Source organism: Dunckerocampus dactyliophorus, chromosome 9, assembly GCF_027744805.1.
Source record: "Dunckerocampus dactyliophorus isolate RoL2022-P2 chromosome 9, RoL_Ddac_1.1, whole genome shotgun sequence".
Classification (NCBI taxonomy): domain Eukaryota; kingdom Metazoa; phylum Chordata; class Actinopteri; order Syngnathiformes; family Syngnathidae; genus Dunckerocampus; species Dunckerocampus dactyliophorus.
The window spans coordinates 7,677,501-7,699,207 of NC_072827.1; the positions used below are offsets into that span (position 1 = coordinate 7,677,501).

At 40.4% G+C, this 21,707-nt stretch overlaps 3 protein-coding genes across 10 annotated transcripts in view; 1 reads left to right on the top strand and 2 right to left on the bottom strand.

Annotated features, from left to right (window-relative positions):
* The window catches only part of tlk1a (tousled-like kinase 1a), a 36,076-nt gene extending 34,024 nt beyond the window's left edge, over nt 1–2,052 (bottom strand). Inside the window, exon 1 of the mRNA XM_054788359.1 lies at nt 1,686–2,052. The gene's annotated coding sequence lies outside the window, so the exon portion shown is untranslated. The remainder of the gene's footprint in view (nt 1–1,685) is intronic.
* Nucleotides 2,053–4,741: 2,689 nt separating this feature from the next.
* mettl8 (methyltransferase 8, methylcytidine) lies at nt 4,742–13,549 on the bottom strand. Of its 4 annotated transcripts, none has more exons than XM_054787610.1 (10): nt 13,467–13,549; nt 11,734–11,896; nt 11,487–11,578; nt 11,107–11,396; nt 10,917–10,966; nt 9,659–9,719; nt 8,484–8,623; nt 6,152–6,258; nt 6,001–6,066; nt 4,742–5,873 (listed from the first exon to the last, which is right to left on the bottom strand). In XM_054787610.1, the coding sequence occupies exons 2-10, from the start codon at nt 11,889–11,891 to the stop codon at nt 5,719–5,721; spliced, it is 1,119 nt and encodes a 372-aa protein (XP_054643585.1). In that variant the 5' UTR covers nt 11,892–11,896; nt 13,467–13,549; the 3' UTR covers nt 4,742–5,718. The 4 variants fall into 4 exon arrangements, with proteins under 4 accessions (XP_054643585.1, XP_054643583.1, XP_054643584.1 ...); XM_054787608.1 differs by having other exon boundaries at nt 6,001–6,089; XM_054787609.1 differs by having other exon boundaries at nt 11,107–11,578.
* Nucleotides 13,133–21,707, top strand: part of dcaf17 (ddb1 and cul4 associated factor 17) — a 29,490-nt gene continuing 20,915 nt past the window's right edge. For 3 of the 5 annotated variants that reach the window (XM_054787604.1, XM_054787601.1, XM_054787605.1), the window contains exons 1-4: nt 13,139–13,220; nt 17,477–17,583; nt 18,124–18,290; nt 18,650–18,753. In XM_054787604.1, coding sequence (XP_054643579.1) covers nt 18,159–18,290; nt 18,650–18,753 — 236 coding nt within the window. In that variant the 5' untranslated portion in view covers nt 13,139–13,220; nt 17,477–17,583; nt 18,124–18,158. Of the gene's footprint in view, nt 13,221–17,132; nt 17,584–18,123; nt 18,291–18,649; nt 18,754–21,707 lie in introns of all 5 variants that reach the window. The other 2 variants (XM_054787602.1, XM_054787603.1) reach the window with 2 other exon arrangements.

Below are 21,707 nucleotides of genomic sequence, written 5' to 3' on the forward strand. Positions count from 1 at the left end.
AAATGCAGGCACTTGTATGACTTCAAGAAATAATTCAATGCAAAACATGAAGGTGGTATTCGCATTGATCTCACTGCCACATTGTGTCTTTGGCAACAATCATGTATTCAGTCAAAATAAAAGTAACCTTTCATTCCTCATTTATATGCATTTACAATTGTTTCATGCATGTGTAACTCCAAAAACCTGTTTTGTGTTAACATTTTTAGGTGTCTGTAATGGATTAATTAGTTTTCTTATGGGAAAAATTTACTTGGTTTGATGGATTCATCATAAAAACATTTTACAGAGTTAATGAAACAATAATTCTGTCAGAGACTTTTTTTAATCTGTTTTTTTCACGGTTGCATGGGCCTGTGAGGCGCTGAAATGAGCAGACACAATTTGTTAAAAAAAGGGGACTGACGTCTACCAGAACTTGCTGACTCGTTACTTTTGACTAGCTGCTACAGCTGTTGCAATGATTTACTGATTGCTGCTCCCAAAGTCAATAAAACTGCTCCAGCTCTCTGAAGTATGCAATTAACTAAGCAGGTTAAAAATTGCAATGACGGTCAATGAAAATCTGCACTTTTTTTTTTTTTTTTTTTGAACTTTCTATTTCTTGCATTCAGCCTGCGTGAGATTGGGTTATCGCCTACTCCATTTTGACCCAGTGCGTGTCTGACGCATGACCATAAGCCAGCAATATGTTTAATAAAGGCTTGCCCTGAAGGCCTCTCTATGCACAAGAATTATCTACGTTCCAGCCCCTGCAAGAACAAGCGGTTGAACCCTTACAGCCCTTGCTATGAATGTCATTTTAACTCCATGCTGCTCAGCACATTGACCACCTGTTTATGGCAGAGACACTTGAGAAAGTCCTGAAAGGCCCTGCCATGACTAATGGTCCATTTCCAACAAGGATGAAGTCAATTGGACAATAAAGTTCAAACAAAAGGATTAAAGCATTTTATAAAAGCATACAGACAACAAGCAAAATATCACTGTTCCTGCGTGACTGTCATGTTTCAGTTGGTGTTCATTCTTAGAAGAAATGATCAAAGACGAGGATGCAGTAAAATGGTGTCACTTCATAAGCTTTGCAGGCATGGTTATCTGATTGAAATTGCTTTGATAAAAAGGTCAGTTAAGGTTAACATCCCAATAATGCACCGCATTTTAACAGCATTTTTTCAACATTAGCTGCGTATTAAATGCCAAGGCTGCTGCACAGTGATGATAGGCGTCATGTTGTGACAAACAATGGTGGATGCACACCTACACAATGTGTCAACTGCTGATACATTGTTAACCATCGGCAGGCATTGCTTTGTCCTCGTCTTTGCAACCCCATTTTTACCTTACATGTTAGCCAAGTGCACGCTTAAACATGGATGCACCCATCACAAACGGCGACCTTTGAGACTCGTTTCGTGTTTGACGACATTTTTTTGCATGCACGTTTTCAGGTTTTGAAAAGCCCATCCAGAGCCTAGAAAAGATGACGGTGTTGTTTCTGCTAGCTAGCAGCCCAACAGTCTCAATGGACTTTGGAACCGCCGATTTGCTGCTCAGGCTAACTAGCCAGCATTATTCACCACTTACGAGTCGTCGCTCGCTACCATTTCCTCCCCCCATCCAAAAAAACAACCGCTAGTGGAAAAAAAACACCATAAAAATCACCCCGAAGAGTTTCACTGTACCTTGTGGGCCTTCAACACAGCCGTGGTATGTTGGTGAAAACACAGTCCGTGTTGAGGACGTGGAGAGCTGGGACCAAAGATGGCGGCCCCTCCAAACTTCCACTACTTTGGACACTCATCAAGCTACTTTTCTCCCGTGGAGTCGACGCCGCGCGGCCGGTACAGTCCTTCACCGGCCGGCGGCGGAATTCCTCGCCAACAAACAGGGGTTGCCCGCCGACGAAATAGTCGGTACTTGTGACAAAAAGTGGTAATTATAATTTGTTCGTAACCTTCTTGACACCTCAGTGCTGTGAGTCCTGGCTGGTCCACCACCTCTTGCGTCCTCAAGTGGCTGCCAACGTCACGCAGCGTGTGCAAAATCCACTAATGGAGGGTTAGTTTTTTTCCGTTGCAATAACAACCAAACCAAACCAAACATGCATCAAAATTACGACAATTTAACGCTTTTTGCATTTGCAAAATACTATTTGGGGAATGGGTGTGCATAATACTTGTATGTGTTTGGGAATAGGTTGCACTCAAATATATCACTAAATGTAGTGATGTGCGATACCACTGATTTCGTTTCCGATCCCATACTGAGTAAAATCTAGGCTGGTATCGGCAATACCGATCCGATACCGATAGTTTGTGCAAATTCACATAACGCGTCTGGTAAATTGTAAAAAGTAGTTTATTTCATATCATAGCATAGAGAATACAATACATTTAATTAATTTATTAATTAAGTAAATTATAATTTCAGTTATTTGTTATTTTAAACAAAAAATAAAACGAGCAACATAATAAAGCCATTAAAATAAATTATTTTCAAAAACTACTATAAGAATGAAAACCTTATTGACAATTCACACATGGCTCCAGTTACAATCAGTCACTGTTTCAGCAGACGAAAGTTTCAGACAAACATTACCACAAATGACTGACGTGTCGGTATTTTCGATTTGATGGAGAGCTAGTATCGGTAGTATCGATAATTCCGTATCGATCCGCACACACGACTTCAAAAGAGTGGCTCTCAAATGGGAAATGGTAGTACTTGAGATTTGAAAAATATGTATTCAGGTGCATCTCAATACATCCGAATACCTTTGAAAAGTTTATTCATTTGTAATTCAGCTCTTATATTTTATGCAGTCACTACACACAATATTTCAATAATATGTCTATCATTTAGATCAACTGTATAGTGTATATTATCCATAGATGTGAGATTATGAGTGTGAATGCTTGTTTGCATATACAATAACCCTATGTTTATGGCGGTTAATTAGTTCCGAACCCAGGCGTGATAAGTGAATTAAAGGTTGGATTCTTTCTTTATAAATGGAGTATTTTTGTATATGATCTTGTAAATGCGTTTGTTTGTTTTTTTTACATTAGAGCCCTCTAGACATGAAATAAGCCTCATATAGTCACCGTTACACTCCTATTACCGCATATAGATAGATATAATCAGAGAAAATAAGCCATTTAAAAGAAAACTGCACTTTTTTGAGAATTTTGTCCATCATCCACAATCGTTATGCAAGACAAGAACGCACATCTTTCTCTTTCCTGGGCATTCTAAAGATATAAAAACAGATTTAAAAAAAGCCAGCTCATTACTGCACGTAATGGGACACACCTATGCCGCCTTGAAAGCTCGCTATTAAAATGCCTCCAAAAACCTCCGACAAGGTTTTATGGTTTTATATCCATGCTATGACCATGTAATAACAGGTACATTCATGATAACATGTAATACTTACACTATTTTGCCCTATTTTGGCTGTTTTAAGCATTAGCGGAACTTCCTTCCTGGGCGCATTAATTTCACCACAGGTCTAATTTATCTTATGTATTGTTTAAAACAAAGACATGAAGCACAAAATGCACCATCCACCAGTTCAAATTCCAGCCAAGTTTTTCCAGAAAGATTATTACATCAGTGTTTGATGTGTGTGGGGAAAGGCAGTGTGCTAGCATGAATGAACTTGAGACAAATGTGCGCATTAGCACTCAATAACTCATCAAAACTTACCTTTATGCATTCCCACATAGTATCAGCATTTGACAACAAATATGAGGTGAAAGAAAAATGGTAAAAATACAGTAGATGTCTGTGCGGCATGACATAAAGTTAGCACACGCACAATGGACATGCGTCAAGTGAGACGGATGTAACAGAGAGAATCCGGCCACTTTTCAAAATTAAACATGAAAAAAATGAAATAATGGAAATTATTTTTTCTTTCTGTGCGGCCCGGTACCAAATGACCCGCGGCCCGGGGGTCGGGGATCACTGTTGTAGAACACACAGATGAGAGAGAGATATACTGTATGTTCATGTCTCACATAAGGATTGTGAATGATGGGTAAAATTCCTTAAAAAAAGTGGAGTTTTCCTTTAAAACAGTTTACCTTGCAGGGGAGCAGAATGGATGGAGGACACAAAGTGATGTCGGGGATTCAGAACTGAGTTTTAGCTTGTTGTGGGCTATGGCAGCAACAGCAGCCTGTGTTATAAGGATGATAATGATCTGAATGATGATCTTGTCACAGTAGATCTCACGAGACATGAAACGTGACAAGATTTCTCTTTTGGAAAAAGGCTGTACCATGAGAACAGGGCAGCCAGAAGCCAATCGGACTGAACTATGGCTCGGCTACTATGAATAATAATACAGTAATATGGAAGTGGCACTGTGCAAGGCATTATTATTAAGTGCACTGTGGCTTTTTGCTTGTTACTTGTTGATGTCCAAGCAGAAGCTGTAGTTATTCTACATTTGATCAGTTTTACTTAAGATTTGTCAGATCAACCCACGTAGATGTTCAGACTTGTCAGCCCTGCAATGCGCGTCTGAAATCTGTGAAAAACCCTCCACAATGCAACCCAGTCCCTGACCAACATTGCCAAGAAGGCGGACCTTGGACACACTCGCCCTCACTGGCGCAGTAGCCACCTGTGGAATGTGGCTCATCAACTATCAAACGACAGCCCTGACGTAACCAGACAAAGACAAGTAAACAAGAGAAAACAGTGAGCTGTACTATCATAACGGTGGTTTATTTGCTCTCAAAAATGTTGACAATATCTTTGAGCATCAATTTGTCAGAAACATTTCAAAACGCACCTGCATTGCTTTGTGACTCGATTAAATAAAAGTCCGTTTGTCCAGTCATATCTTTTCATTGTACTTTTCTTAAAATTCACATTAAAATCCCATCCCGTTCTCATAGACCTAGTCTTGTGCATAGTCTCGTCTGGCGAGTTGGGTATCTTATGACTGGCCACAGGCTGAAGAGCTGGATCTCAAAATGCAGAGGCGAGGCAGTCCGTGTAAAAAAATTTATTATAAGAATAGTCCACAGTGTAGAAAAACACAAAAATGACAAAAGAAAGACAAAGTACAACTAAAATACACCCGGACCTAGTCACAGGAAAAAAATAACTAGAAAAAAGCTGAGCACGGAAACAAAGCAGGAAGGAAAAGATACAAAAATGCTAACTGAAAAAGCTGCTGACAAAAACTAGCAGAACCTATAAAACTCAAAACGCTGCATAAAGCTGAGCAGGAATCAGGATGCAAAAAACACTGCTGGAAGAAGCCAAGCAGGGAAATAGATACTGAGTACCAAGAGGTGCTGGGAGGAGCAGGTTTCTGCAGAACGTCAGGTAACAATCTGGAACTTGAAGTATGTCAGACAGCAGCTTAAGAAGGCAGGTAATTGAACACAGGTGTGTTAATTAGTTCCTCCCGGTTGGCTCAGAGGTGTGCTGCAACACATGGCAGACAGAGGGCAGCAGAGCAGCACACAGAACATGACAGTCTCGTGACACCCCTACTTGATTTCGACATCAGTGCATAACAACGCAACGCATTAGTTATGTTTGAAATAGGAATGAATTAGATTACCCGTTACTGGAAAACAATAATGATCACCACACCGTTGCATGTACTATGTTTTTAATATATACACAATATGCTGTTTTGGACAATAAGTAGATATAAAAATATAGTAGTGTAAAAAGGAAAGAGGGCTGTTAGCGAGGTGAAAGTGGATATGGTTTCCTATACTTGCTCTGTATCCATACTCGGTGCATCGACACTTTCTTTCCTCTATTAACTTGAAGTCGTCGATCCTCCACATTCTGAACTTCTTCCAGTCCGGCTTTGCTAAATAAATGATGAATTTCTTCTGTGGAGATAAAACAGAGTCAGAAAAGAGAACCCTGGTCTTTTATGATTTATATTTTTCGCACACTACTATTACTATTTGGATGCTGCGGTGAGCTCATCACTGCATTGTATTTCACGCACAATACCTTTTGTGAAAAAGTAAACACAGGTTCCATCGCCGCGTGTGTAGAAATTCTCTGACAAGCACCGACCTGATTGCAGCAAATGATGAGACCTTTGAATGACTACGAATACAACTGACCGCACGGAACATGAGGTGAGGTGCGCAAGACTCACCTTTCTTAAACCGGAGCTGTGAGAAGTCATATCTCCCATAATCCCGAAAGAGAAGAATCCCTCCATATTTGAGGTATGAGGACAGTCTGTTTACCACTCCTTGCATCCTACAGATAAAATCTCATTGATTGAAACGTTTACCTTATTGTCCACAACATGAAGCGCATGTGCACAATTCAAAGAGCTTTAAATCAAAACTGCACTTTTTAATTTTTTTAATTTTGTGTCTTATGTGAGACATGAACACGTCTTTCTCTTTTCTGTGCATTCTAAAGATATACAAACTGGTAAAAAGAGGCAACTAAGAATGCACGTAATGGGACGCACCTATTCCGCCTATCAAGCCTTCTGAAAAAAAACAACAAAAAGCACCAACAATGTTCCATTTACATAATGTGAACTGCATATATAAGCTACAGCAACATTGTTCTTATTGTTCTTATTTACATTGTTACGCCCAAGAACTACATTACTGGTGTAGTGACACCTTGCCACACAACACTGGCTAGCTACCAGCCGGCTAGCAACTAGCTTCATCACTAGCGAAAGGTAACGCTACATATTGGAGCTGCCACCACTGCTGCTGGGTTTTTGTTTTTGAGTTTGGAAAAGTTAACGCAAGGTGTAGCGTTCCTTTCTATGTTGCTATGTGAAATCAATGCACCCAGGAAGGAAGTTCCGCTAATGCGTAAAACAGCCAAAATAGGGCAAAACAGTGTAAGTATTACATGTTATCATGAATGTACCTGTTACTACATGCTCACAGCATGGATATAAAACCTTAAAACCTTGTTGGAGGCATTTTTACTTGAAATTGGATTTCATTAGTTGGTGTGCAACAGTACATGTATCTGTATCGAACCGTTTGATACAGTGGTTTCAGCTGGATACCTCTGGAAATCAAACGGAACTGTAATCCAATTCACAAACACGACATCCGTCAGCTGACATCAAAGTCCCCGAAGGCGGAAGCAATCAGCGATTCTTTTTGCGGCTGGCTGCAGACGGCATCTCGAGCGGCATGCAAAACTGTATTTTTCATCTTTATTATCCAAATTCCGGGTCAATTAACTCATTGGTAAGATGGTAAGATGCATACACATACAATAAAAGTCCTCATTGCATTTGTAGTCGCTTGTTCCACGCAAAACCTTAAAAAACTCAATTGCACCGTGTGCACCCTGCACTCCATTACAGAACATTTACAGTGTTTTTCTACATTTACTTGTTGCTATCATTTTATGATGAATTGAAACAATCTTGTCATGACTTAAGTAGTTTATGTGTTGACTTGACTTCAGCTATATTGTTAGTTGGATAATAGTTTCCTTTCATTTTATAATTGGAATGTTGAATAACAAACTGAATGTGTACATAAAGTGTGGACTGATTGAATTACGGTACTACTGAATCTATGAACACCAATATTAATGAATTGCGTGTGCTTGTTAGGGGTGTCACGAGATGAGGCGATACACAAGATTGGATCTATGACGAGAGGAAACAAGATTTTAACATTACTTTTAAGAAAAGTACAATGAAAAAATAAAAAAAATATATGAGAATATATTTCAATCATTAAATTTCTCCTACATTACACACTTCTGCACTCTGTGTGTATGCTAGCAGCCCCGCCTCCACCCACAAAAGAGACTATGACTGACAAAAGGGCTCACTCTGTTGATGCCGTTGTTCTATGGAACAAAAGCGCCATGGTGCTGAAACCAATGCATAGAGTGAACTCTCTCCCTGCCAGTTTGGAGGCGAGAGACGAGGAAAACACGCATGCACATGGTGATACGTTAAGGCCGGCAAAATGATCAAGCTCATTTTTATTTATTGTGTGATTAATTAACTTATTTATTATAGTGCCACGCCCAATGCCCACCAGACATTTTTTTTCCTGAATGAGTCACGTTTTAATCTCAGGCGATCTTGTGACACGAGATCTTGTGACACCCTCTCGTGCGTATTTTTATTGCCACGTTGAATTTAATTGTCATTACTTTTTCGTTATTGTTCGCAGGTATATGTAGGCAGGTATAGCTGCACCACAAACATTTTATTTTCAAACTGTTAATAAAATACAAGTTAAAAAAGATATGAAAAAATACTGAGCCGTGACATTAACATATCAAATTTAACCAAACCATTTATTTTCTGTATTGTTGCACCCCTGGTCATTAGCTTGTGCAGGTGCACCTAAGTAAATTTCCTATGAGTATGAGTCGCAGCTACAGAAAAATAAAGGGCCTTGATGGAAGTGCTAAAGTGATAAAAGGCAGCCAACTCCAATGTGTTTTTTTTTTATTTTGCTGTTTATTCCACTCACCTCTCTGGATGAATGGAGGAAAGGACAAAAACTGCAAGAATGACATCCAGGCTGTGTGGAGGAAAGGGAAGAGAGGCCTCCTCCTCACAAATATCATGTATAAACGCATGGCACACAGAGTCATCATAGTCGGGATGGCCCTGTGAGGGGAGGGCAAAGTAGTGATGAAACACAAATGTCTTTTTCGTGGTCCCTGGGAATAACATCTAGGGCAGTACTACACATTAAGAACATCTCTTGTACAGCAACATCTCTGATTAACCAAGACTGGATGTGTTGTGTTAGATTAAAAGTAGGGGTGCATGATAAATATCGGACCGATAATTATTGAGCTGATATGAGGAAATGTTGACATCACACCGATAAATCCGATAACGTTAAAAATAGCTCCGATAACTGATCATTTAAAAAAACGCTCCAGTGAAGCGAGATTACTGGTACTGTGCAGGTGAGCAAATCAAGCGTTCCTTTTTTTCTCCTGCCTGTGAAGTTAATAATAGCCTGTCGTAACTTCTCCTCAGCTCACTTGTAAACAAACATTCACTTTAAAAGGAACACAGCACAAAAAACCCTATCAGTCACCTGGAAGGCCAAAAAAAGTACTTAAAAAAGTACGTGAGGACGTGGAAGACGACCCCAGGAGGGGAAGGCCCTCAACGACCAGGACTGAGGTCAACGTTGGGCCAGGCAGACGGTGCGTCACAATCATTGGCTGACTGTTGGACTGATTGCAAATGAGCTGGGCATGAGTCGGGACAGCGTCTGGAAGATTATCACTGATATTTGGGCATGCGGAAAGTCTGCGCAAAGATGGTGCCAAGACGGCTGCAAGTGTGTCAGGACATCCTCGAGCGCCTTGAAACCGAACCAGACTTGCTAGGGAGAGTCATCACCGGGGATGAGTCATGGGGAGTCATTAAGGGGACTCGTTTTGACGACATCAAAAAGACCATGATGACGGCGCTGTGGAGGATCCCGGAAGAATCCTTCCAGAAGTGCATGCAAGCGTGGCAGAGAAGGATGGGAAAGTAAGTGCATTAGACTCCAGGGGGATTACTTCGAAAGGGGAAAACTTGTAGTTGGTATTTTGGACTCTAAATCAATCTTTTGTGACACCAGTACTGGAACTTTTCAGACACAGCCCGTACATGCAACGTCATATCTTGACTTCTTACCTTCAACAATTGAAGAGCACATGGCGAGAAGTCACAACAGTACAAAAATGCACCCTTTTCTCTGTAAACAAGAGACACTTCATTAATCACATTAAAGTGATTAGTTAGTAAGTTATTAAGTCTCGCTGGAAAGTGAATATGAAAAATACATTATACAGTCGTCCCTCACTCTATCGCGGTTTTTCAAAAATGTATTAATAAATGATTGCTGTTTCGTGGTTGACTATGGCCTATTATTAGTCAAAAAATATTGAAATACAAGTCATATGTAGTATTCTGGTCAGTAAGCATCACTAATGCTACATTGATGAGACGTGGAATCAGCCATGGATGCAAAGCCCGACATGACAGTGGAAAAAAAGTTCTCCTCCCATTCTGTGTGGGAGTGGTGTGTTTTTGGCTACTTACTTTGTCCTTCTTCCCCACTCCGTTTCAAAACCCTTTCAGAGTTTGAAATAAATAAATTGGAGGCTAATGGGCGCCACACACGGGGGGCGATGTCGCCTCTAGTTCATACATTTTCAATGGACCCTGCGACAGGGCTATTATGGAGAGTCACCATCCAGCCAAGCGACAAGCAAAATCCGCAGGTGTTAAAAAACAAATAATACTTGTCCTGTCAGATTTCCCCCACAAAAAAACAGCGGCATGGGCAACTTGTTGGAGCCAGAGTAAACATATCAGGTAAGTTTACATTCATTTACGGGGACATTTATGTAAGTTTATCTTCAATACCAGCAAGATCCAGTACTAGCAAGAGAACACAATCAACACCGACCACTTTTCCTTCGCTGAACGACTTCGATACCCCTAAATTCCCTCCAAATCTGACGGCCAATCAAAAGCGTGGAAGACCTGTAATTCGCTCTGGATGTGAGCTTATGTGTGGAGCCCATTACTACTTAGCTCGGATGTTGCTATGCTTAAAGCGGCAGACGTCTCTTGTGTCCCTTCAGAGATCCTCGTCACGTCAGAGTACCGCAATGTGGTGTAAACAAAGAATAATAGGAGTGTGGAAGTGACTATAGGGGTGTTATTTCATGTCCACAGGGCTCTAATAATGGTAAAAAAAAAGACATTTAGGTCATAAACTAGTTTTCTATGCTTTAACTATGAAAATATTCCATTTATTCACGCATCGCGGTCCGCTCTGGAACCAATTAACCTCGATAAATGAGGGACGACTTGTACAAAAACACAATGCAATGCAAAAGGTAGAAAAAAACACTAATAAATAAAAAACTCAACTGACGCTTACTTGGTGTTATTAACAAGAGGAAATACGCTGTTTCCGACCCCACATCCAACCTGCAAAAACAGAATATTATACATATGAAAGCAAACATAAGAAACACTCCAGCAACCATCACTTTACACATTTTCTTGTGCTCATTTGCATCCTATCAAGCAAGCATTGCGACTTTCAAAACATACATAAAATGCAAAACCTCCAATATCCTGAAAGGCGCATGCTGTCCCGGGTAAGAAACGCGCTTGGCTGCTTGGTTTGTTTCCGGCTCTGCATCTTGAGACCGTTGCCGCGGATCGGCGTTGCAGTCCAAGAGTGTGAGTTGCGGATGTCTGGCGTCCCCCTCCATGCTTCTGGCTTGGCTTTCTAAGTCAGGTGGAAGCAGTTCTGGGAATTCCAAAAGCAGCCACTTTCGATCTTTGAAGAATTTCCGACGGTGTAGCTCATAAAACCTATCCCAGTAGCGACAAGCCTCAGTGTCAAATGTAGCTATGTGAAAGACGTGTGGATATAGTGTCAGTCTCACAAATGTACATGCCAGGTAATGACTTTTAAATTCAAATGTATACGCATTCTTGCCTTGTTCCCTTAAAGGGATTTGCACACTGGAGTTTTCCTCAGCTTTTAGCTGTGCGTTTTCAACGTCCTCCTCCGTCCACTGCACATGATCCCTAAAGAAAAAACAGTGGAATTAAAGGCTGGACTACAATTACACTTCCATCCATCCATCCATTTTCTATACCGCTTCATCCTCATTAGGGTCGCGGGCAATTACACTTCATCAATCAAATACATTGCGGGTAGCTTTTGAAGATGCTGGACTGACCACATATTGTGCTTAAAGATGTCATCAGGATTGGTCAGAATTCTTGAACCCAGTGGAGCAGAGGGTCTTCCTTCTGTGCACTTTAACCTTGTCGACACTCTGTGCACACTCCAAACTTTAGCCAGTGTGGCTAAACAGAGGCGCCGCAATTGATGCATTTATTCTGTGAAAATACAAGGAGATATTCATTCAAACAATTCCTCTCTCCATACACTTAGTACTGTATTGCTATTGTGCATTATTCATTGTGCAAGTGTACCCAATCTTGTGAATATATTAGGGCTGTCAAATGATTACAAATTTGGATCAAATTAATCAGTTTTCAAATTAATTAATGATGATTAATCACCATTTGCAACTATGTGTGCAATATGCCATTTTTTTTTTACTGTATTTTATGAACAAAAAGATAAATGACAGGACACGATTCTATATATTTGTATGTACTAACAACTCCAAATGAACTGAAAATTAACTCAAGCTAAAAGATAACACATCCATCCGTCCATCCATCCATTCATTTTCTATGCCGCTTCTCCTCATTAGGGTCGTGGTGGCATGCTGGAGCCGATAAAGATAAAACACACATCTGAAAACCTATTTGCCTAACACAAGTCTCTTTAACAGTAACACAACACTTTAATGGCGTTATTATGAGCCATGAAGTGTTGCATTCAAAGACACCAAGTAATTGAAGTTGAATTCACTTTTTGAGTGTAGATGTATCATCTGGGATTTCCAAGCATACTTTAATGCATCAAATTGTACTTCCGCAGTAAGAGTTACGCAAGCGAGTGATAACAATATCCACTTATTGTTTTTCTGTCTTTTTGTGTATTTAGACCACACATACACGCATAATAAAGACATTGATGTGATTTTCAGAGTGTCTGTGAATGCATCTGGCGGTCATCTCGTGACAATAAGGGAGTGTTGTCCCGAGGAGGACTAGAGACGTGTTTGTGAGTTGGAGATACATATATGGTGTTGGAATTGCACTGCTGTAGATGTGTTCAGGTCAGAGTAAAGTCATATAAGAGCATCAGACTGTGTGTGACTATGTCTCACACTACACTATTCTTCCGTCTGCCTTCATGACAGGGAGGTGTGGCTTGACATGTTGCACATGCGTTAATTACGCTAAACATTTTAACGTAATTAATTAAATAAATGAGTTACCGCCGTTAACGTGCTATTTTTAACAGCCCTCGAATAGATATGCAAAAGCTGAGCAGCCCATTTTCGCGTGTCATGTCAAAATAAAGTTAATTGAAACAATTTAGAGCATTAAAATATCCAGACAAGTCATGTCTAGTTTATTTGCTAAGTGCGACGTCTTGATATATGTTGTTACACCTTGCTTCCACTTGATGGCAGTCATTACATTTAAACGTTAGGCCACTGCTGTAAACGTCGACATGAAGAAGACTTTAACTTGAACCAGAGGACCAAGAAGGAGCTAAACCAAGTCATCCAACGCTGTTACGGTAATATTAGACCAAGTGTAACTATACATTACATTAGTTGGTTTTCATCACCGTTGGATGTGTCACCGGAGCCAAATATAAATACATTTGAATGAACTTAACCCGATGCATATCTACCTCTTCAGCTAGCATCGCCAATGTAATGCATATTTACTTAAGAGTCATGCCGTAGTGGTCTCAGACACAGGGGTATTTCAGAGAGAATATGTTTTAAAGTATTACAGTGGGAAATAAAACCATAATCACCCAGTTTGGCTTTGTTGTCGCGGTCACCGAGAGCGTTATTTTGTGCGCATGCGTGCATGGTCTCTTATTGATGTCAAACGTGGTCGACGGTGTTTGACGTCATCATTCAGTTCTGTTGAACATGTAGCCCTCACTGATCTGTACTAATAAGTCTGGATAGCTCATACGTCGCAAGCCGCTGAAGCCAAAGAGACGCCATCTTACTACTCACTACTCACATCGCGACTACATTCGCACAGCGTACATCGTGTACAAAGCAGATGAAGAGGCTCGCAGAACATCTATATTTTAAATTAAAAAGCGGGGAGATTCTCCCATTCCTTCAAGTAACGCAACCTTCGTCCCTTAAAAACGATTTGATCCGTTATTCTCTATCTTTTGGCTATATTAAATGTACTTTTTCCCCTTCCAATTCTCATTGCCTTTGAGACAAAATTCTACTCCGCACCCTGGCTCAGCACTCCCCTATAGCAATGCATAGTTTTACTCCTCTAGAAAGAGATTTTAATTTTAACTGCATATCCCATCCCTTTTTCCACTAAAATCCATGGTCATGATCCTTTACTTTTTTTTCTTACTTTCATACAATTCACTATGCTCTCCTCAGTACAAAATATAAATCATAAAAGAGGGTGACTTTGGACAAGTTTTAAAATCATTTAACATTTTTCAGATTTTTTTTTGTTTGTGTTATGAAATAGAAATAACCTCTTTTCTGATATAGAAAAATATATTTGAACAAAAACCACAGGAATAATATGTGATAACCATAATGTGTAATAACAATAAACACACACAAACACACACACAATTATCAATCATAAATCTACATTTCAATCATACTTACAGGTGAAATGTTCGTCCACAGCCTTTGAACTGGCGATTTGTGCAGTTAATATCTGCACATTCAGGCATCTTAAGTCAAAATTTTGTTCAATCCGAATTAATAAAAAGTTCACCACGAATGCAAAAGTTTGCCCGAGAAGTGTTTCTTGCGAGTAGCAATATGGCGGCCGCGTGCCTTCACAAGTCATCGTGAATGAGCTATCCAGATATATTATACAGATCAGTGGTAGCCCTTCTGTTATGTTTTAGGGCAGAAGATTGATGATGGTGGGCATCTATTTGAATACTGGCGTATCTTCCGCATCTTGTCACTTTAAAACAGAAATTACATTTGTTGCATGAAATTTCAATAGATATTATCGGACATCCCTGCTATTTATGAATTCTAGATATTCCAACGACTGATTTTGTTCTTCCTTCAAGTGTCGCCCACACAGTAAACGTGAGAGAATGTTTGGTAGTTGGACGGTGCATGTACAGCGTCCTACCGCCTACCGTGTGGGACAGTGGACTGAATAATGGATTCAGCTCAGCCCACTACAAGTTTTGTAGTCTTTGTGGATCTAATCTGGTCTTTGCTCTTTTTTTTCCATTTTTGTTGGGTTTTTTTATTTTCTTCTTGTAATATCAAGATTCAAGAGTTTTCAAGATTCAAGAGTTTTATTGTCATGTGCATAGTAAAACAGCAGTTATACCATGCAATGAAAATCTTATTCTGTTCATACTCCCAAGAAAAGAAAGGAAACACAAGAAAGAATAAGAACATAAGAAACATAAACACATAAACATATATACCAATAAATTAAGCAACAACAACAGAAGAGACATTAATACAAGCAAATAATATAAATAAATAAATAAATAAATAAAGTGCTATGAGTGTGTGCGTGTGTTGCGTGCGGCGTGTGCGAGTGCTTCGTTGAGAAGCCTGATGGCCTGTGGGTAAAAGCTGTTTGCCAGCCTTGTGGTCCTGGACTTCAAACTCCTGTAGCGTCTTCCTGACGGTAGGAGTGTGAATAATGAGTGTTGTGGATGTGTGCTGTCCTTGATGAGGTTGTGTGTTCTGCGTAGGACTCTAGATTTATAAATGTCTTGCAGTGAGGGGAGGGCTGCCCCAACAATGTTCTGTGAGGTCTTGATCACCCGCTGGAGTGCCTTCCTATCACGTGTTGTACAGTTACCGTACCAAACAGTGATGGAGGCGGTAAGGACACTTTCGATAGTGCATCTGTAGAAGCAACTCAGGATTGTGGTGGACATGCCAAATTTCCTCAGTCTTCTCAGGAAGTACAGTCTCCTTTGGGACTTCTTCATAATTTGTTGGGTGTTGTGAGACCAGGTGAGGTCCTCGCTGATGTGTGTGCCAAGGAACTTGAAGGTTTTCACCCTCTCCACCTCAGTCTCATCAATAAACAGGGTCTATGCGGCTCCTTTTCCCTTGTTCTTGGGTCGATGATCATCTCTTTAGTCTTATCTGTATTGAGAAGGAGATTGTTATCATGACACCAAGCTACGAGGTCCGCCACCTCTCTTCTGTATGATGTTTCAACACCACCAGTGATCAGTCCGATGACTGTAGTGTCATCCGCAAATTTAATGATGCTGGTGTTGTTCTGGGAGGCCACGCAATCGTAGGTGAAGAGCGTGTAGAGGAGTGGACTCAGCACACACCCCTGTGGGGTCCCAGTGCTCACAATTCTTGAGCTGGATGTGCGATTGTGGACTCTGACTGACTGGGGCCTGCCTGTGAGAAAGTTAAACACCCAGTTACAGAGGGAGGGAGACTATTATGGCTTTATCCCCATAATATTTTGACTTTATTCCCATAACTTAAAATTGCTGCTTTTTTCTTGTTGGAATTTGACTTTTTTCTCTTAATGTTTTGACTTTATTCTTATAAAATTGCAGCTGTTTTTTTCCATCTCTGCTGATCTTTTTTATTTTTCATTTTCCAACTACTTCAAACTTTTTTTTCTTCTTGTTTATGTTATCACCCCAACCTCAATAATTTTCAAAACTTACAACTTTATTTTGTTTGCTTTTTAATAATATCATCACTTTTAAAAAATGTCTTTTTCATAGTGAAAACTGAAAAAAAGCAACTTTGACACTGTAATATTTAGTAAAGCATCACATGTAGATATGTTAAGAAGTTATACAGTTTTTCAAGAAAAAAACTGCATCTCAGCTTTGTCATATAGGTGAAAATGTTTTTAAAAATGTTCCAAATATTTAAACTACTCTTAAATAATCTTCGTAAACCTTCCTCTCATGATATCACGACGTTTAAAAAAATAACGTAATTTTTCTTTAAAATTTCAACTCTATGCTATTAAAATGACATTTTTGTTCATAAAATTACAACTTTACGTTCGTTCGTATTGTAAACTTTTTTTAAAATTTGATCTTTATTCTTGTAAATTTACAGCTGTTTTACACATTTGTGCTGTTGTTTTTGTTTTAATTGTTCAAACATTTCAACTTCGTTATTGTAATTTTTTTCTTCTAATTATGACTTTATTCCATGCATAGGTTGACCTTATTCCAATAATATTATAACTTTTTCCACATCCAAATTGTCCAAAAATGACAACTTTATTAAATGTTTTGTTTTCCATAATATTCCAACTTTAAAGGGGACCTATTATAGTAATTTTCTGGCCTTTGTATTGACTTCTGGACTCCTATAGAGCAGCTACACACGATAACCTGCACAGAAAGCTTTTTAGATCTTCCAGACCATGCACCTCTTCCTGCAGTGTTTCCTGCCTCCCGGCCAAATGGTCTGTGTAATTTACTCCACCCCCGGCCCTCCTCCAGGTACACCTCCCGCCGAACCCACTTCGCTGTGATTGGTCAAACTCCCAAGCGCTCCCGAGGACTTCCGGACAGCTGCTGAGCCCCTTTTGTCCGATTACTTACACAAAATACACACAGATAAATTGTTACTTACAGTTTGCTCTTCTGACTCTTCAACACGACCAAGTAACGTTGGAAAGACGTCGGACTTCAGCAACAGTTTGACGGATAGTCCGGCTTCGCATTGTCGCCCATGTTCACAAAACGGTCCTGTGTGAAGTGCCGTTGACAGATGAGCATATTTTTCTCTTGCTGGCCGGGAATCAGAAACTCCAACCACTTCTGCCTGATGCTTGACTCTTTAGGCACACCCCAACAAACATTTCCTGGGAGCCATTCCTCAACGTGCGAACACCGTGAACGGAGCGAAGCAGAGTGGGGGTGCTGGGCATGCCAGTATAAGGAAGTCCAGGTTAAGTCAAGTCGGTGTTAAAAAAACTCTGTAGAACACAGCGTGTCCAAAACTGCTTTCTGGGCTCGCTTCCAAATGCGTAACCTCATTATCTGACGCGTTGGTATCGTTTAACACGAGAATACAACATTGTAACAACATTTATACCTCAGAAAAGAGGATAAGAATAATAGGGCCCCTTTTTTCTAATATTCCAATATTTTCTTGAATATTTCAACTTTATGCAACTAAAATTGTTATTTTTCCTCGAAATACTACATTGCTATTCTTGTAATTACAACTTTGTCTGCTAATATTTTGACTTTATTCTTTTTTTTTTTTTCAAACACACTTTTAAAATGTGTCACAGGCCAATAAAAAAACAGCGATAGATCGCAAATGCACTTTGGACACCCCTGCTCTACAGTATATGCTGAATATATATAAATGAGTTCAATTACATCTACCTTTACTTTATGTATTTATGGCATGATATTACATTTTTGAAATGTCACAGGGAGGCACTGCACCTCCATGTCATTGTTTGTTGTTGTCTTTCAGATGCGCACGTGAGTGGTAGAGCAAAATGCCACCACATGATGGCGCCACACTGGAAAAAAAGGAACATGAACGCTGCTAAGGTGCTGAGCATCAGGAGTAGAGGTGTCAGTGATGGTGGAACTCTAACTAGGCTCAATTTGAAGGTCCTTAGAAGCATCCTTTTGCAGGTAATTTGCAGGGGAATTACACTCGCATTTGTTTTTGCTCTCATCTTTCACAAGTTGAACTCAAAAGATGTTAAACTTTTTGTGTACACAAACATATTTCTACATTTTAACTGTCTAGTGATTAGGCACCATGATTATTACAGAGGCATGACTTTGGCTGGCCCCAATAAAAGGCCACTCCAAAATGTGGAGATGTGGTGGTAAAGATGCTGGATGTGCAGGTCCTGGGCTGCTGTTGTCACACGTGGACTTCAGCTCATGAAAGATGGAAGCAAAAATCAAAGTCTTGTGTGTTGTGTATTTGCATTGCGTGTACATGTGTTTGTTGTGCATGTTGAATATCAACCGTCATCTTCCAGGACAACAGGGATTTCTCCAAAGTGTGCAGCAAGACCTCAAAATCTCCAGTAATGTATGAAAATGGTAAAATCTACCTGGAAAATTACCTGAGTTGCTACAGTTGGTGAGTATACATCAGGGGTATCCATATTTTGTGAATGACAAAAGGATGCAACGGCCACTTTGATATTTTGTAATATGCCAATAAGTTATATACCTTAAGTTCCGGTGTATAAGACGCACCGGACCATAAGCCGCACATGTCCACGTCATAAAATGGTATATTGTGGTGTGCACGAGTCTGTGAGGACAAGGCGGCTCTTTATTTGACAGGAGCCAATCATGAGCTATGAAAAAACTCAGAACAAGCTTGTCAACCCATTGGAAATTGCAGGTCATTATTATAACAGTCTGACTCAGCGTTTCATCTTAAAACTCACCACACAGCAACTTAACACTCAAAAGGTGGCTAAGAAATATGCAATACAACTACCAATGTGAGTTTACAATAAAAAACAACCATTTGAATGGCTTCCCATCATGCATTTCGGCCCAGGAAAGCATTCCATTGGACATGGCTGCTGCCGGGGGAAAGGGAGCCAGAGGAGTCCAGAGGGAGGCTCCTCTGGCTCCCACTGGTGGACAGAGGCAGCTGATGAATCATTGCAGCAAATGGTACTTATTATTGGCCTAAATTAAGCATTTTCAAGCATAAAATGGCTACATGAAGTAACTAAATGAACTAACATACAAATCCATGGCAGAAGCATTCTAATTGTGAATGTACAGTCGCCCCTCATTTATAGCGGTTAACTGGTCCCAGACCTGACGCCGCTAAATGTGAATTTCCGTGATATAGGATTCAGTGTTAATACAGTGAATAATTTTTGTAGTTAAGAAAACCTCTTGGACTTTCTAATTACCTTTTTAGTCACCTTTACAGACCTATTATTCTTTGTTTACATCACATTGCACAACTCTTATGCTGCAGGGACTCGAGACGGCTGCTAGCTAGCGGGCTAACCAGTTAGCCTCAAGTGTATTATGTCTAAACGTAAAAACTTTGCACTTTGAACGTTTTTCACCCTATCATGTCAGACATGCCATGGCAGACTTCATGACTCTTGCAGTGTTAAAGGGATAGTTGGGATTTATTGGCATGAAGTTGTATGACTTCCTTCCTGAGCTACCACCTTATCGTGGTGAAGGAGTTTGCGTGTCACAGTGATTCTAGGCGCAAGGTTGTCGCCCCCTGGTAGGGTCACCCATGACAAACAGGTCATAGGGGAGGGACCAGACAAAGAGTGGCTCAGCAGACCCCAATGAAGTGACAAAACTCGTGCTGGTAATCCCAGAACTCGTTGGTGGACACCAGTGGTGAGGGATGACGTCAAGCTGAAGGAGTCCTATCGGGCCTTTTTGGCCCATGGGTCAAGCCAAATGCTTCTTGTTAAGGTGTTTCTTCATAGCAGTCTTCAGTGAAATGAGCGTGAGGCGGTGGTCCATTTATCCCTCGTCTGTGTACTTGCTTCAATCACTGTAGTCTTAAGCCTTCGTCTTTTGGAAAATAAAACTAACTTGCAGTATTGCTTGGACACTGTGAACAGCCAGCAGCAACACAACATTTTCGACGAGCTGCCTCTTGAAGGGTTTGTTTACTAGGCGTTAGCTGAGAGCTGCTCCTTTGCCGGCCTCACTTGGGAATCGGCCCTTTTCTAAGGAGTTCAGACCAAAATGGCACCCCCCACGTACAACATTTAATTTCTACTTTCAAAAAACAAACAACGTAGAACATAATTACAAACGATATACTTGTAGAACAAATTTAAGCAAAGTTGAAAAATCATGCCAGTGACCCTTTAAGTCAGGGGTCTCAAACTCAGTTTCACTGGGGGCCAGTGGAGGTACAGTCTGGGTGGGGCTGGGCCGCATCAAGAATTGGGAGTAGGGCTGAGAATCTCAGTACGATACAAGTGATAACACCACTGTTAGTTCAGTGTTGGTGTTTACTTGCCCCAGTAAGTATGTAAGTAACACAGAGCTTGCCCGGATGTTTGAGGGATTCAGTTACACTACTCTTTGATGTCCAGTCGCGGGCTGCAAGATACGATTTGGTGGGCCGTAAATGGCCCGCGGGCCACAAGTTTGAGACCGTTGCTTTAAGTAAAGTGTTTGGCTTCTCAAAATGCGTCCAAAGAGTAATACATTTGCATTATAAAAATACCTCCTCGAAAAAAAAATCAGACCTCACAATCACTCAGGACTATTTCCTCTCCGTTTGTATCACTGTGCGCTACCACTTATGTGTTGTGTATGTGTTCCGCAGTGTTTACATGCGCAGATGAAGACCGCCGCGACACAAGAGAGTAAATGTGACAGTTATGCTAGAGTGATATTGTCAAATAAGAAAATATTTTTAAAAAAAATAATTGCACAGACTTGTAATTGTCTGGGCTGTAACAAAGGCCAGGATGAAACAGCTTCATAGTGCACACTTCAGCGAGACGGATTACGTTCCTACACGCCCAAGACCGAGGAAAGAAACATGTTTTGAAGACCTCTGTTCCAGATAACAACTAGCTATACTCATTTGAAAAGCAGTCAAAATAAGATGTAAAAACGACTATCCATGTAGTCACTTGGCATCCGTGTATTCCTGCTCATATAGGTATCCCTTTGGCTTTGTGCCATCACTTATTTCGTAGTCAGATATGTTTACTTTCACTATGCCAGCAGTAAACACTGTGAAGCAGGTGAGGTAATGTGTCCAACAGTTGACAGCTAGGGGTAGGGTAGCACGCAGCGATACCAAGAGAGAGAGAAAATAGTGCTGAGCGATTCAGAGATGTGATTTTCTTTCGAGGAGGCAGTTTTGTGATGCAAATGTATTACTCTTTTGAACCCATATTGTTTTGAGAAGCCAAATGCTTTACTTAAGGGGCTCCACCAACTAACCGGAACTACTTTCCTCACACTGGATTTGTCACTAAGGTTCCCTAGGGAAAACATTTACTGTGGCACTGCTCGAGCAGGAGTTTTATTTACATTTTAAAGGAAAACTGCACCATTTCTGGAATT